Source organism: Emys orbicularis, chromosome 6 (genome assembly GCF_028017835.1).
Source record: "Emys orbicularis isolate rEmyOrb1 chromosome 6, rEmyOrb1.hap1, whole genome shotgun sequence".
Classification (NCBI taxonomy): domain Eukaryota; kingdom Metazoa; phylum Chordata; order Testudines; family Emydidae; genus Emys; species Emys orbicularis.
This window is the reverse complement of record NC_088688.1, coordinates 24,381,178-24,398,013: the sequence shown is the minus strand read 5'-3', so window position 1 is coordinate 24,398,013 and position 16,836 is coordinate 24,381,178. Positions and strand designations below refer to the sequence as shown.

The 16,836-nt window shown below is 47.3% G+C and overlaps 1 protein-coding gene across 1 annotated transcript in view; it reads right to left on the bottom strand.

Annotated features, from left to right (window-relative positions):
- The window catches only part of TTC23L (tetratricopeptide repeat domain 23 like), a 28,407-nt gene extending 16,039 nt beyond the window's left edge, over positions 1-12,368 (bottom strand). Inside the window, exons 1-3 of the mRNA XM_065406636.1 lie at positions 12,171-12,368; positions 5,043-5,166; positions 275-434 (exon numbers count right to left, since the gene is read on the bottom strand). Coding sequence (XP_065262708.1) covers positions 275-434; positions 5,043-5,166; positions 12,171-12,368 — 482 coding nt within the window. The remainder of the gene's footprint in view (positions 1-274; positions 435-5,042; positions 5,167-12,170) is intronic.
- Positions 12,369-16,836: the final 4,468 nt, after the last annotated feature.

Sequence of the window (16,836 nt, the reverse complement as noted above, 5' to 3'; positions counted from 1 at the left end):
TATTTCTAGTTCCGAGCATGGCTCTGACATCCACCCCCTCTGAGGTCTTGGGAAAGTCATTTAACTTCTTTGGCCTTGATTTTCCCATCTGGAATAAGAACACTTGCCCACCTATCTCACAGATATATTCTGCCACTTGATTAATTAGTTATTGTATGGAGCACTTGGAAGAGAAAAAAACCACTATTTAATAAGTATTGATTATTACATATTTAATAAACATTCTATATTAGACATTTTAATAATAAAATAGTATTGTCAAATGCAAGGATATTTGTTCTGTGCCAGATGTGCTACGCCCAAGGTAAAGTAGATAGTCACAAGAGTTCCTAATATTTCTCTTTTGTCCTCTGGAGTTGCTGCAGGCGTACGAATCCCTATCAGCATGGTACGTTTGGCTGATTCCGCATGCTCTATGGCCTGTGCAGGAAGACCTAGGAGAAGACGATGAATGAGCTTGCTAACAAAAACAACAGCAGCAACTTCAAACTGAAAATAAGACCTGAACTATGCGATTCTCTGAAGAGATTCAATTTAGACACTAAGGATGACATTCTAGCTCTACTAAAGCCAAAAGGAAGCTTTATGGGGGCCAGGATTTCATACCAGATGTATAAGAAAACAATTAGGAGAATTTCAGGGGGGGGGGGGGAAATAATCCCTTAAAGCTATTTAACACAGATATAATAAATAGCCTTCGGAACAATTATGCAGATAAAGATGTAGGGAAAATAGGCAGATGAAAGGACCCAGCAGAGTCACAGATTGTACAACATTCCCCAGATGAAACATCTTTTAGGAGAGTAATAATCTGTTTTATCATTAGTCCTAATGCATCCCTCTCTCCACCCAACCTTTCCCCCCATTCCCCTGGCTCCTATTGCCTCCCCCGATCCCCCATCCAGGGCTTAATTTGTCCCCAGACTTGCGGGGCTGAGTAAATCTGCTGCGAAAAGTGATACTTATATGTTTGTTAATATCACTTTGCATAGCAGACTTAGTAGCTGGAAATAAATAAATTACAGTGATTTGGATGTGCATATTTATTTGTTTTTCCTAAAGCTAATTATGTATTTTAGGAAAAATTGTGAGAACGGCCACGAGGAAGAGTTGGTGGCCGCATTCTGAGGCCACCAAATAATTTGTCCTGAGAACCCCTGCTTTAGACATTGATAAGGAGATCTGTCTGAGAGCAAGGAGATCTAATTCTCCGAAATTGTCCCAGGACATTTAGGAATCTGTGATTATGAAACTCAAGGAGTTTACTCACTTTTGATACAAGCAATATTTCTTGTATTTCTAAACATCAATAGCACTCAGAGCATATTAATGCTGAGTGTCCTTTAGAGGTCTGTGCCCAGGAATACATTGGTTCATTTTTAATTTCAAACTAAAGGTAGATGGCAGCATTTCTCCAGTTTGCAAATTTTTATAGGTCACTGCAATTATTCTGATCACTCTTAACATACATGTTAGCATAGTTCCATACCCCAGGCGGAAATATCTTGATGCAATCCAGGAATGCATACAAAACCCAGAAAGCATTGGCTGAAATTTGCTGAGGTCTTCCAGAAGCTAGATTTTTTATCTGATATGCATTAAAAAAAAAGTTGAAAACTTGTTTTATAAATCAAACTTTTTTTGTGAGTAACAGAGTTAGTAGAAAAATAAGTTGAGATACATAATCACTTAATCCATATAATTCCTATTAGGAACTGTGTTTTAGGTTTGCAATTCAATGAGCATTATGGAGTATAGAACATTTGTTCTTATTTCATTGTTAACTTTGGAAGGCGAAATTATGAAATGAGGACTGTAACTCCACTTCCATTTTTAAAATGATTTTGTGTCCCTACTTTTCTATTCCCCTTTATTTGTAATCATTGCTATTGTGCTCAAGGCCAGCTCATGGAGTAGACAAGACGACACAACATACAGAAACCACATGATTTCAGTTCTTCTGGAAGGTGAAGGAGCCCATCATTATGATATTTCCTACCGCAGAGCTGAAGTTAACTCTTAAACCCTGCTTTGAAACTCAATCTCTGTCCTACTAATACAGTAGGTTTCAATCCTACTAACAGCGAAGCTTCCAGTTGATTCTGAGGAGCCATCTTGACTTCAAAGCCACTTGCACATCCATACTTAGCAGCCACCATCCAGTCTATACACTGTGCCTTGATGCTGAATGTGATAAACTACTCAGTCAGTGTGAATCCTCTGGTGATCCACATATTGCTGATCACCTCATTGAGTTAATGGATGCTGCTGGATGGGCACAATGGGAAGGGACACCTCGGAATCTAGACACCCCACTCAAGCTGGAAGTGCTGGAATTTGATTTGTTATCTCGGTGGAGCTCAGCAACCACCAGCCCAAAGCCGCCGACCAGTCACTCCAAATCAAGCTGCTAGCCATCTGCTGACTGTGTCAAAGGCCCCAAATTAGAGACATGTAAGACAACAAGTCCATGACAAATGGCATCAGTTCCATCAGAGAAACACCACTTGGCTCACAGCCACCGAGTTTGACAATATTCTGAGTGATATTAGGAGCAGCCCTGCTGCTGACTATAACAACATATCACCAGAGTTCTTAAAGCATCTTGGAACTCAGGCTCACCAGTGGCTGGTGCAGTTCTTCACATGAGAGGTCAGTAAAGAACAGCTTCTGAAGACATGGCGAACGTCAGAAGTCATTGCTCTCCTGAAACTGGGGAAAGAGCCACATAATGTTGCAAGTTATTGACCAATATCTCCGTTGTCTGTGCCATTTAAGGTCCTGGAGCGTCTCATTCTTCAGCGCATCTTCCCAGAAGTGGAGTCAATAATCAGCGTTAAGCAAGCAGGCTTTCGGAGAGGTCAGAGCACCTGCGATCAAGTGCTAGCTTTGAAAACATTAACTGAAAACAGTTTTCAGAAAAACCTGAAGACGGGAGCCATATTGCTGGACCTGACAGCAGCATATCACACAGTCTGGCACATGGGACTCTTAGTCAAATTATCACAAGCACTCCCAGCATGGGTAGTTAACGTCATTGACTTGTCCTCTGCAACAGAGGTTTCTGAGTGCACATAGGAGTCAAAGTTATTGCGTGGAAAGGCAAACCAACGGTCTACCCCCAATGCTCTGTGCTGATACCGATGCTTTTCAACCTTTAGATAAATGACCTTACATACACCCTGTCCTGCAATTTCATATACACAGATGACATTTGCTTAGGCGTCCAAGCAAGGTCATTTCAAGAACTTGAAGACAACCTACATGCTGACTTGATTAAGATGGCCGAATACCGTAGTCGGTGGCATTTACAACAAGTGTGACCAAGACAGTTTCCAGTGTGTTCCATCTTTACAAAACCAGAACAGACCAAGAACTGAATCTCTCTCTCAATGGACATTGCTTGAAACACAGATTCCCACCCTGTCTATCTCGGAGTAACCCTAGATAGATCTCGCATGTATGTTAACCACCTGAGGAAAACTGCGGCCAAGGTGAAGAATTCTAAACAAATTGGCCAGCACTTCATGGGGAGCAAATGCTCAAACTCTCCAATCATCCGGTTTAGCCCTCTGTTACTCTGCAGCAGAATACTGTGCTCCGGTCTGGCTCCCTTCATCTCATGTCGAATCTGGGACGATTCGACCCACACCAGTACCGTGGCTCCCTATGTTAAGCAGCATCACTCCTCCACATATCCATCATGAGGATGCTACGGCCAGAATGACTGAGAAGATCCGGGCAAGCCTGAGCCTACCACTATACAGAGAACTCTGACTACCCACGAGTGTGCTTGTCGTTGAGGCACGCATTGTGGGCCGCTTGCCATGCCCAGATTTCTCTGTGACATTGATGTGAGGTGAAGAATGGTCTCCATCTAGCACCAGAAACCAGTCTCTTATAATTGACCCAACCATGTGTGTACCTGGCTTTGATTTGCCAAACTGCTCAGGGGCCCTTCTGAACCAATTTTGAATGGGCCAGGGTCCATGTGCAGGCAGCCTTCACTCCTTGGGCCAATGAGAGGATACCACAGGCGGCTGTGGTCAAAGACAGCCAATGTCACACATCACTGACAGCTGCCGTCTGACCAGATTTGACGGTGGTCTGAGGGCTCTGCACTTCGCTGATGAAGCTGCCGCAAATTGGCTTGGCAAGCGCCGCATCCATAAAGAAGTCCTGATTTATGCGATGAGTATGCTATATCCAACTATAAGACATAGATATGAATGGACAGCTCGCTTACTAACCATCAATCCTCAGCCAAATTCTGCTCTCACATGTACACTTGTGAAACCACTGACTCAGTTTTGGCTCCAATAAACTTACACCAGGGATGAATTTAGCTCATTGATCTCTAGTTTTGGGGAAAAAATGAACTATTATGCACTCTGAGGTGAAAATGTGCATTGACCCTTCTACTGATACTAGAGTTCCGCTTCTGAGACCAGCATTGCCCCTCTGTCTAGTAGTAGCAGATGTCGGGGGCCTTGCAGGTCAGCTTCGCAGTGAAGGAGAAATCAATGATGCGGATTCTGGGTATCTCCTAGGTGTAACTTGCTTTATTACACATATACACCAATCCTGGAAAAGAAGAAGCTACAAACAGCACCCCGGCAATCTCTTCTTCCAGAAGACTCAGACAGGCATTCCCAGGAAGTTACTTTGCCTTATTTTCTATATTTGGAAAAAATTCTGGAGACAGAGTGCAAACTCTGTTATCTGCCAGAGATTCTCTCCAAGGCCAACTTCATAACAAAACTAACACCATCACAACATTTCTTCATAAAGTAAAAACTTGCTTCCACGGTAAAAAGAACTTGTAAGATTCTGTGTAACACCACCATCGGGTGACTCCTACCATAACATGTGCTTTCATTATTAATGGAGCAGTCCTGTACAAACATATGCATGTAAGTAACTTTACTCATCCAGTAGTCCCATTATGGGACATTCATAAATATTTGCAGGATCAAAGTAGTGAAGCCAATTTCACTATCTTCCAAGTTTTTGATGGGGGACGATTGAAATTAGATTTTTACCTTGAAGTATTAAATAGCTGTGAGCCAGGTTGGCGAATGCTTGTGCCAGTTGCCAGTGACCGTCTCCATAGATAATTCTAGTAAGAGCCACACATCTAATAAGTTCCCTGTTGGCTTTATACACCTGAAGAACAAAACAGAGTAGAAATTATTTTTGTGTAAGCATCCTGCCCCCCGAGTTTTCTCCAAGAGAGGTGGGGAAGTGTCTACATATCGGTTAGAATAAAACCGTGTGTTCTCTGTGCATTTGTTACTAGAATATCACAGCTCTGAGTCAGTCTATTTTATGAGTGTAGGGTCAGATTTGCCCCCAGAGCAGTAACAGGTGAGGGAGAATTTCCCTAGCATAGGGTTGACATAAGTAGCCCTGTGTTGCCCATATTAGGAGGAAAGGCCGGGGCTGAAGGTAGGAGGGAGAGTGATTGCAACACTCAGAGCCTCTGGGATTCTAGGCCTGGCTGCTCTAACTTAGGGTATGTCTACACTACAGGATTAATTCGAATTTATATAATTCGAATTTAGGAAACCGATTTTATAAATTTGAATGTATTCGGCCACACTAGGCACCATTAATTCGGTGGTTTGCGTCCAAGCTACCATAGTAGCATCGATTTCCAGAGCGTGGCATTGTGGGTAGCTTTTACATAGCTATCCCATAGTTCCCGCAGTCTCCACCCCCCTTGGAATTCTGGGTTGAGACCCCAGTGCATGATGGGGCAAAAAACATTGTCGCAGGTAGTTCTGGGTACAGCCTCCCCCTCCCTCCCTGAAAGCAACGGCAGACAACCATTTCGCGCCTTTTTTCCTGAGTGAACTCTGCAGACTCCATTCTGCATCAAGCATGGATCCCGTTGTGCTCCAGAACGCAGTCTTGAACATTATAAACACCTCGCGCTTTCTCGTGGAGTTTATGCTTACACAGGACCAGAAAAAAGAGGCGAGGAGGAGGAGGCGGCGATTGCAGCGCAGCGACCAGCGTGATGAGGACATGGACACGGACACAGAATTCTCTGAGACCGCGGGCCCCGGTGCTTTGGAGATTATGATGTTAATGGGCCAGGTTATAGGCTTGGAACGCCGATTCTGGGCCCGGGAAACAAGCACAGACTGGTGGGACCGCATAGTGTTGCAGGTGTGGGACGATTCCCAGTGGCTGAGAAACTTTCGCATGCGTAAGGGCACTTTCATGGAACTTTGTGACTTGCTTTCCCCTGCCCTGAAGCGCCAGAATACCAAGATGAGAGCAGCCCTCACAGTTGAGAAGCGAGTGGCGATAGCCCTGTGGAAGCTTGCAACGCCAGACAGCTACCGGTCAGTCGGGAATCAATTTGGAGTGGGCAAATCTACTGTGGGGGCTGCTGTGATGCAAGTAGCCAAAGCAATCACGGAGGTGCTGCTACGAAAGGTAGTGACTCTGGGAAATGTGCAGGTCATAGTGGATGGCTTTGCTGCAATGGGATTCCCTAACTGTGGTGGGGCAATAGATGGAACCCATATTCCTATCTTGGCACCGGAGCACCAGGGTACCCAGTACATAAACCGCAAGGGGTACTTCTCAATGGTGCTGCAAGCACTTGTGGATCACAAGGGACGTTTCACCAACATCCATGTGGGCTGGCCGGGAAGGGTTCATGACGCTCGCGTCTTCAGGAACCCCAATCTGTTTAAACGGCTGCAGCAAGGGACTTACTTTCCGGACCAGAAAATAACCGTGGGGGATGTTGAAATGCCAATTGTTATTCTTGGGGACCCAGCCTACCCCTTAATGCCATGGCTCATGAAGCCATACACAGGCAGCCTGGACAGGAGTCAGGAGTTGTTCAACTACAGGCTGAGCAAGTGCAGAATGGTGGTAGAATGTGCATTTGGCCGTTTAAAAGGTCGCTGGCGATCCTTATTGACTCGCTCAGACCTCAGCCAAACCAATATCCCCATTGTTATTACTGCTTGCTGTGTGCTTCACAATCTCTGTGAGAGCAAGGGGGAGACCTTTATGGCAGGGTGGGAGGCTGAGGCAAATCGCCTGGCTGCTGATTACTCGCAGCCAGACACCAGGGCGATTAGAAGAGCACACGATGAAGCGCTGCGCATTAGGGAAGCTTTGAAAACCAGTTTCATGACTGGCCAGGCTACAGTGTGAAATTTATGTTTGTTTATCCTTCCTGAAAACCCGCCCCCTTTATTGACTCATTCTCTGTAAGGAACCCACCCTCCCCCTTCCCCCAGCTTGCTTTCAAAGGAAATAAAGTCACCATTGTTTAAAAATCATTTATTCTTTATTAATTGATTATAAAAAGAGGGAGAGAACCTGAGTGGGGTTTGGGAGGAGGATCAGCGGGAAGGAAAAGCCCAGTAAAAAAAGGTTAAGAAAATGGCAGCCTTTTGCTTGGGCTGTCCACTGGGGTGGAATGGGAGGGTGTACGGAGCCTCCCCCCCGTGTTCTTACACATCTGGGTGTGGAGGCTATGGAACATGGTGAGGAGGTAGGGGGGTTATACAGGGGCTGTAGCGGCACAGAACCTGAGTGGGGTTTGGGAGAAGGATCTGCGGGAAGGAAAAGCCCAGTAAAAAAAGGTTAAAAAAATGGCAGCCTTTTGCTTGGGCTGTCCACTGGGGTGGAATGGGAGGGTGTACGGAGCCTCCCCCCCCGTGTTCTTACACGTCTGGGTGTGGAGGCTATGGAACATGGTGAGGAGGTAGGGGGGTTATACAGGGGCTGTAGCGGCACTCTGTTCTCCAGCAGCCGTTCCTGAAGCTCCACCAGAAGCCGGAGCATGTCTGTTTGCTCACGCAGCAGCCCCAGCGTTGCTTCCCGACTCCTCTGATCTTCCTGCCGCCACCTCTCATCTCGAGCGTCTCTCCTCTCCTCACGTTGGTCCCTTCTGTCCTCACGTTGGTCCCTCATGTCCTCACGTTGGTCCCTCCTGTCCTCACGGTCACTGGCTTCTTTCCTATACTTGCAAACCGTCTCCTTCCACTCATTCAGATGAGCTCTTTCATTCCTGGTGGATTGCATGATTTCGGAAAACATCTCTTCTCTCGTCTTTTTTTTACGACGCCTTATCTGGGATAGCCTTCGGGAAGGAGGAGGGAGGCTTGAAACATTTGCACCTGCTGGAGGGAGTGAAAAAAGGAGAGAATTTTTTTAAAAGATACATTTTTCAGAACAATGCTTATACTCTTTCACGGTGTATACTATTCACATTACATAGCACATGTGATTTCTGTGCAAGGTCGCATTTTGCCTCTTAATATTGAGTGCCTGTGGCTTTGCTGCTAGAGATCACAGACGCAGGTCGGGGCAACAGAATTCACCTTGCATGCTGCCATGGTAAGCCACTGTCTTTAGGCTTCTGCGCCCTGCTTTCCCACATACCAAGCAAAGCCCGTTGTGCTGCAGTTTTCCTGTTAGCTTGTTTTCTGCTGCTGAAGGTTAACACCCCCCCCCCCATCCAATTCTCTGGGATGAGTGCTTTCTCCCTCCCCCCACCGCGTGGCTGGTATCAGGGAAGATCCCTGCAGGAACCAAACTAACACCCCCCCCCCCACCCGCCATGAATTCTCTGGGATGAGTGCTTTCTCCCTCCCCCCACCGCGTGGCTGGTATCAGGGAAGATCCCTGCAGGAACCAAACTAACACCACCACCCCCCACCCGCCATGAATTCTCTGGGATGAGTGCTTTCTCCCTCCCCCCACCGCGTGGCTGGTATCAGGGAAGATCCCTGCAGGAACCTAACTAACACCACCACCCCCCACCCGCCATGAATTCTCTGGGATGAGTGCTTTCTCCCTCCCCCCACCGCGTGGCTGGTATCAGGGAAGATCCCTGCAGGAACCAAACTAACACCCCCCCCCCCCACCCGCCATGAATTCTCTGGGATGAGTGCTTTCTCCCTCCCCCCACCGCCTGGCTGGTATCAGGGAAGATCCCTGCTAGCAAAACGCGAAAAGCTCTGGGCCAATCCTCCCCCCCCCCTTTGCACTTGGCTAAATGCAGGGAAGGATTTCTTTTCAGCCACAGGCAAACAGCCCAGTAGGAACGGCCACCTCAGTCCCCTTAATTAAATTCCCTTATTTCAACCAGGTTACCCTAAGCGATATCACTCTCCTGAGGAGCAAGATAAAGAACGGATGTTGCTTGAATGCCAACAAACACCGGGACCATACGCTGCCAGGCTCTGTCAGGCAATGATACCAGATTACTTGCTACTAGCATGGCGTGGTCAAGTGTCCTACCATGGAGGACGGAATAAGGCTGCACTGCCCAGAAACCTTGTGGCAAGGCTTTTGGAGTACCTCCAGGAGAGCTTCATGGAGATGTCCCTGGAGGATTTCCGCTCCATCCCCAGACATGTTAACAGACTTTTCCAGTAGCTGTACTGGCTGCGAATGCATCCCAAGTGCTCAGGGCAAATTAATCATTAAAAATGCTTGCTTTTAAACCATGTTTTATATTTTAAAAGGTAAACTCACCTGAGGTCCCTTCCATGGGGTCATGGTCTTGGGTGCTGGCTTGGGAGGCTTGGGAGGGTACTTCAGTCAGGGTGAGAAACAGTTCCTGGCTGTTGGGGAGAACGGAGAGCTGGGTGCTCTCTGCCAGCTCGTCCTCCTCCTCCTCCTCTTCCCCTTCCACGGAATCATCAGGTGTACCTGATGAGATTATCCCCAGCTCGGAATCCACAGTCAGAGGTGGGGTAGTGGTGGCGGCCCCCCCTAGAAATGCATTTAGCTCAGCGTAGAAGCGGCATGTCCGCGGCTCTGACCCGGAGCGACCGTTTGCCTCCTTTGCTTTTTGATAGGCTTGTCTCAGCTCCTTGACTTTCACGCGGCACTGATCTGTGTCCCTATTGTGGCCTCTCTCCATCATGCCCTTGGAAATTTTTTCATAAGTTTTGGCATTTCGTCTTTTCGAACGCAGTTCAGCTAGCACTGAATCCTCTCCCCATATAGAGATCAAATCCAGTACCTCCTGTACGGTCCATGCTGGTGCTCTTTTTCGATTATCAGCCTGCATGGTTACCTGTGCTGATGAGCTCTCTGTGGTCACCTGTGCTCTCCACGCTGTGCAAACAGGAAATGAAATTCAAATGTTCCCGGGGCTTTTCCTGTCCACCTGGCCAGTGCATGCGAGTTCAGATTGCTGGCCAGAGCGGTCACAATGGTGCACTGTGGGATAGCTCCTGGAGGCCAATAACATCGAATTGCGGCCACACTAACGCTAATTCGAATTGACAAATTCGATTTTGGCGCTACTCCGCTCGTCGGGGTGGAGTACAGAAATCGAATTAAAGGGCCCTTTAATTCGAATTAAATGGCTTCGTTGTGTGGACGGGTCAAGCGTTAATTCGAATTAAGGCAGCTAAATCCGAATTAAAGTCGTAGTGTAGACCAGGCCTTAGGGTCCCCAAGGGCTGTACTACTTTACACAAGAGCCATTTCAGCCCCTGCAGAAGCCCAGAATCTGGGCAGTGCAAAGGTGGCATAAAGCTACCTATGTCTGCTTCCTCCGCCTGGGCTGCGCTGCTTCTGTCAGGAGATGCAGCACGGACCCTAGCTTGGAACCTTTAACAGGGCTGTTTCCGAGACTCCTCAAGGGACAAATATGAATATTTGTAGCCACCGAAGCTTTGCTGTTGTCTGTCTGCACAGAGACTCGAGGTGCAGGAGAAAGCAGATGGGGGACTCCCTGGGAAAGGATCACAGCGAGAGGGAGCAAGTAGAGGAATTCCTTGTATTGGAAACAGGGTGGTTGTGGTCTTGGCATAAGGAATGAGCATTTGGAGGAGCTGCAATGAGAGGGAGCCGATGAGGAGATCTTTGCACAGGCAGGCATGGTGGGAAGGAGCCTCAGCAGCAGGCTAAAAAGATTTTTAAAGATTGCAAATACCATGTGACTATTAATATCTCAGGGTTGTTGAGAGTTATCAGAAACATCATGATGATGACTAACATCCCACTGCTGCTATTATTAGGCTCAACATCTATATTTGGGTTCCCAAAAATGCTTGCTAATTTTTTGAATCTTTCCTGGTAGGAACTGAATGACTTGGATGCTGCCTACAACAGAAAGCCCCTACTTGGGAAAAAGATGATCAAAACATCAGCTTTACTACAATTAAAATAAAGTAATGCAACAGCTGAACAGCAAACCTGCTACCCCTTTGTATGGGCATTTAAAAATTATGCGGTGGGACCTTGTGATCTGTTAAACATGGCCTTGAGTTACTTCACTTCCTACAGAAGAAATAACTTCACTGAGGGCTGGATGACACAGTATTTGTAACAGGGAGAGAACCTCTGACCTTATGGTTATTGGCTTGAGTCAGCCTAAACTGGCAGTCACCCAAAGTCATTACCATTCCATGACTTATAGGTGGCATATGTGAAATCAATGAGTCATTCAATCCACTTCCTACCAGACAGAGTGCCTATTGCGGAAGCATGGTCACAGTTTGCCACTAGTGCTACTAGTTTGTGCAGTCTTGACCAAGAGCCAAAGACTAACCTTAACTACTGTCATCCCTCCCTCCTAGTCAGGGCTGTAACACACAAAGAAGCTGGAACTACTGCTTCCAATCACCTGTTACGTTAGTTATTATTTCTACTACAGTAGCACCTAGGCCTGAAATCAATCAGCGTTAGGTGCCCAAGTACAGTACCTTTGAGGATCTAGACTTAGAGACTGCAAATGATGCCAAGGCTGCATTGTGCTACGTACTAAACAAACACGAGATAATTGCTACCCAAAGAGTTTACAATCTAAATAGACAAGATGGGCAAAGGTAGTCTTATTATTACCACTTCACTGACAGGGAACCGAGATTAAGTGACTTTCCCAAGGCCACAAAGAGTTTGTGGCAGAGCTTGGAATTGACCCCAGATCTCCTGAGTCCCAGTCCTGTGCATTAACCACATGAGACCAGCTATCCTTTTACACCGATAAATCATTATAGAATTTCAGGTCTCAGTACTATCAATCTGACACTTTCCCAAGTAACATAAAACCTCACTGCTTCCAATCTCACACCGTTGGTGATAATGCTGAGGCGTTTCAAACTGAAATGAATAAACAGAGGATTTTTAAAAAGTAACTTATAAGCAAAAGGGCCAGGTCCAATTTCTGTTACCTCTTTTTCTTTAATGAACTTTTCTGCCATCTTCTGTGCTTTTTCTAATTTCTCATTTGGTGCTGGAGCACAGTCCATAGGCAGTGCTTTTTTCCTCATTTTCTTTTCTTCTCCTTCACTATCTCTTGCTGTGCTCTCATTGTTTGACTCATCCAGATGTTCAGACGCAGTGGTGCTGATTTCCTGGGACCTGATCATAATATATTATAAGGTTGTATTACTGATGATGTTTATTTCAGATTCATCCGTTAGCTGCTACACTTCATTTAAACACAAAACTGGGAATAATGCTTAAAAATATAACCATAACAGCAGTGTTACCTTTAACAATTAGGCTAAAGCCTATAACCTGGTTATAAGATTAAAAAAAAAAAACAGACTTTTTTGTCTGATGGGAGATTATTTTTATTTACAAAGCCCTTCTTTGCCCTCTTGGAAGAGTGCTGTATAATAAATTTACAGGAAAAACCATTATAGAATGATCAATGTGGCTCCGTCTTAACTTATAACCCAATAAAACAAAGAGAATGGTTACTACAGTGGGGAAGGGGGGGAAAGGTGAAGTTATAGATAATGGGGCAGATAGTAAAAATAAAGATCACCCTTTAAAAAGAAAAGTTTAATAACTTACAAGTGAGAGTCCACAGCACCATGGCTTGAATCTGTAGGGATATATATCGGGCTATCTTGCATCATCTTCTTATTAAGAAATACTATGGAGGTCCGAACTGAAACTGTTCAGAAGTAACATGAATGATGAATGTATTTTTTTCACAAAATAAACTGGAACAGAACAGTCCATGACCAGTTAACCTACTTCTCTCAGAGTTATCAACGTGCTCATCAAAACTGTCTCACTGTTATCTCATACTTCCTCTAGTGGTTGTATCCATCTGTTCTCTCATCTCTTCATTATATGTTTGCACAGTGCTTAGCACAATGGTGCCCTGGTTCTACTGCAATGCAAATAAAGCATAAATAATATTTTTATTTGTATTGCAGTAGTATCTCATCACTCATTGTGCTAGGTTCTGGACAAACAGAACAAGACGACAAGCCCCCTGCCACAAAGACCTTCCCAGGGCCGGCTCCAGGCACCAGCCCACCAAGCACATGCTTGGGGCATCACCTTGGGGCGGGGCGGAGCTCGCGTTTTTATTTATTTATTTATTTATTTATTGGTTCGTAGGGGCAGCGCTGGAGGGTTTTTTTGTTTCCGCGGCGCTGGGGGGGGGGTAGGGCTTCGGGCGGCGCGGCGCTCAGAGGGGGGGCGGGGGCTGGCGCGGCACTTGGATGGGGGGGGCGGGAGTTGGCGCGGCACGGCGCTCGGAGGGGGGGCGGGGCTTGGCGCGGCGCTCAGATGGGGGGCGGGGGCTTGGCGCGGCACGGTGCTCGGAGGGGGGGCAGGGGCTTCAGGTGGCACGGCGCTTGAAGGGGCGGGGCTTCGGGCGGCGCAGCACTGGGGGGACGGGGTTTGCGCAGTGCTCAGGGGTGGGGCTTCGGGCACGTGGTGCTGGGGGGCCGGGGATTTCGGCTGCGCGGCGCTGGGGGGGGGGGGGGGTCGGCTGCGCGGCGCTCGTGGGGGGGGGTACGGCGGCGTGGCACTCGCGGGGGGGGGGGGTACGGCGGGGCGGCGCTCTTCTTTTTTGCCTGGGGTGGCAAAAAAGTTAGAGCCAGCCCTGGACCTTCCAATCTAAGTATAAAATTAGTTATGTTTATTTAATAATAATACTGTAACATCTTAGTTCAGGGGAGAGATTATACGCATTACAATGAGAATATCCATCAGGAAGTAAAATTAAGAAAAACAACCCCAAACGCTAGAACTTCCAAAGTGTACACAGCTTTGTCTTTCCATTTTTTTGCAGTCGACACTCCCCTATCACATGTACTTCCAGCGGATAAGTGTCACACTATCTAGAAGTGTTTAATTTGCTGACAAGTGATATTTAACTAAATCAAAATTGAATTGAATAGCTCATTTCTGAGTTGATATTCTGAACCATCCAGGGCTGAGTACACAGTTGACCCTCAACAGTCATACAAAACACTGGAATTTCTTTATATCCTTGTCATCTGGGCATTGTATCTGACCTGAACTCTAGAGTGGTTAGGTTAGACCTGAAAACATTTGTAAAGAGCTGCCTGGAGCAGCACTTTACAATTTCCTGGGGTGCATTTGGGCCCACAAAGGCATATGCTACAGATAGGGGTGACAAAGAACAAGTGAAAAGTTGATGTTTTAGTTGCCAGCTTCACCTCCAATCCCAGAAGAGGAAGTCAGGGTTGGGTAGCACATTTCCTAGCCCCCTGGTCACAGGCTGATAGAGGGGCTAATTATGGTCCAGTGACAAGCCTCCTAGTCCTCTGCTGATGCCAGCCTCAGAGAGTGAGTACAGTGGCTTGCGAGTTGCCAAGCCAGCACCGTGATGCAGGGTATGGCGTGGGCCCCCCAAAATTAAATAACTGTCAGTGTAGCACAGTGATTTATTTGTGGGGATTGAGGGAGGAGCGAAGGGAATTCAACAAACACACAGGGACTTTTGCCGCGGCACTGAATTACAGGCCCTCACTGCTCCCTGGTTCTCAGGGTCCAATCACTTCCCAACCCCCCAGTGTATTCCCCCCCCCCCCCATTAAATTCTGATACGCCAGTCACCTCAGCCCAGAGAGTGGAGGCCTAAGGGGGGGGGCTTCCCGCTCCCACCCCCCAGCCAGGGATTTAATAAATAGTCACTGCTCTAACGATGTAAGCAGAGACAGCCCCTGGAGCACAGCACAGCAGCAGGAGGTAGAAATCCAGGGCGGTACCTGCTCACTGCACTGGGGATGGCGGCCAAGAAGAGCTATCCCACAACGGAGCAGGGCCTGGGAGCCGCTCTCAGCTGACAGGCTGGGTTTGCCTGCTGCTTCCTCCATGAAAGGCTCAGTCAGTCCCAGGCAGGTTCCTTTCGTTACACTTCCAATAAGTAAATTAGCAGGCTCCTTCCCCCGCTCCTTTACCCTGGGGAGGCCACAATAGAGGCTTTTCTGCCAGGCCCCACCCCCACGCGGTTGCCTTGGTGACAGAATGCAGGCCCAGGCTGTAGCCTTGGTGACAGTTCGCATTCCCAGCTCAGAGCAAGTTTTACCAGAATCAAGGGCCCAGCGCCATTCCTGGCTCACTAGTCCTCTGTGCAAAGACACGCTGCGTGGGTCATGCATATTGTAATGGACGGTCTGTTCGTTGTGTGTTTGCCTGATTAAAGATTATAGTGTGGCCTGTTTTGGGGCTGTGCGCTGAGCCAAGGGGCCTGCTGGGCTAGGCTGAGAGCTTACTAAGGGGGCTCTAGGCTGCCATCCTTTGATTCCCTAATCCACTTTAGCAGCCTTTGACAGGGTGTGGGCTAACTCAGGGAGAACAGGGGTTTAAAAAGTCAGCTCCTAAAGGACCAGAGGAGCTAGCAAACAGGGGAGGCATGCGAGGGAACGTGAAAGGCAAATAGACCTAACACACATACTGTAAACTTCACCCCTCGACCTGTGCAAAAAACCCTGTAAGCGTAAAAAGAGAATGCAGGCAGAAGTCTAGCAACAGAGTGGGGGCTATCCAGTTTATTGCACTGAATGCAGCATGTACAATTACCTGCCTTGTAGGCAAATGGCGTATGTGAGCATTCGGCGCAAGCAGCTCATGGCCCTCAGAGAGATAGTATGGGCTCTTGAGTCCAGAGTGGCCGAACTGAAGGATAAGGGAGACAGAGAGGTCCATAAACTTTCATGGACACAATAGAGAAGTCCCACCCCCAGTCTGACAGCCTCTGTGCTGTTGAGGAGGGAGGATGAGAACATCAAGCTGGCGAGGAAACGGTCTCATAGTTGGGATCTTCCTTCCAAATGATATCATGACATCCTCTCAAACAGGATATTCCTCCTGGGGAAGGAACCTCAGTTATTAGGAAGAGCCAGGGAATAGTAATGGGGAATTCAATTACTGAAAATAGTTGGGTTTGCGATGACTGGAGGAACAGCATCTTAAATTGCTTGCAGGCAGCAAAGGTTGCAGACCTCACGAGACATCAAGACAGATTTATCTGCCGTGCTGGGGAGGAGCTAGTGGTTGTGGTACACGCAGGTACCAATGACATAGCAAATGGTAAGAGAAATGTCCTGGAGGCCAAATGTAGGCTGCTAGGTAAGAGATTAAAGTCCAGGAACTTCAGGGTAGTGTTGCCGGCACAGAGTGCCCGAGGAAGGCAACAGCGGGGTTCGTTGCCTGGTGTGCTTCGCGCCAATGAACACACCAGGGTGAAGAAGCAATCAAAGTTTATTTGGGATCCCAAAGCGGTGCTAGGAGACTGGCACATCTCAAATCAAGCACACCAACATAAGCGGCCTTTATCTTTTATACATTTTGCAGCTAAGCCTTTCCCTTCTTCCCCCGCCCTTCCCCCCCCCCTTCCTACCTCTCCCCCTTTCTCCCTCTGGTTACATTACACAACCTTGGCTATGCAGCTTGTTCTCACTGTTTCTTTCTGCAAGCAATCTTGTCCTTTAGCTAGAAGCATGTAGGTTTCCCTTATCACTATTGCTTCCCAGCTGCTGGCCTGTGAGGTTAGTAAAGTTTAACATGCAGGGGCTTTGATTCACTTTGGCCTAGAGCAGGGGGGCTTCATCGACTTTTGTG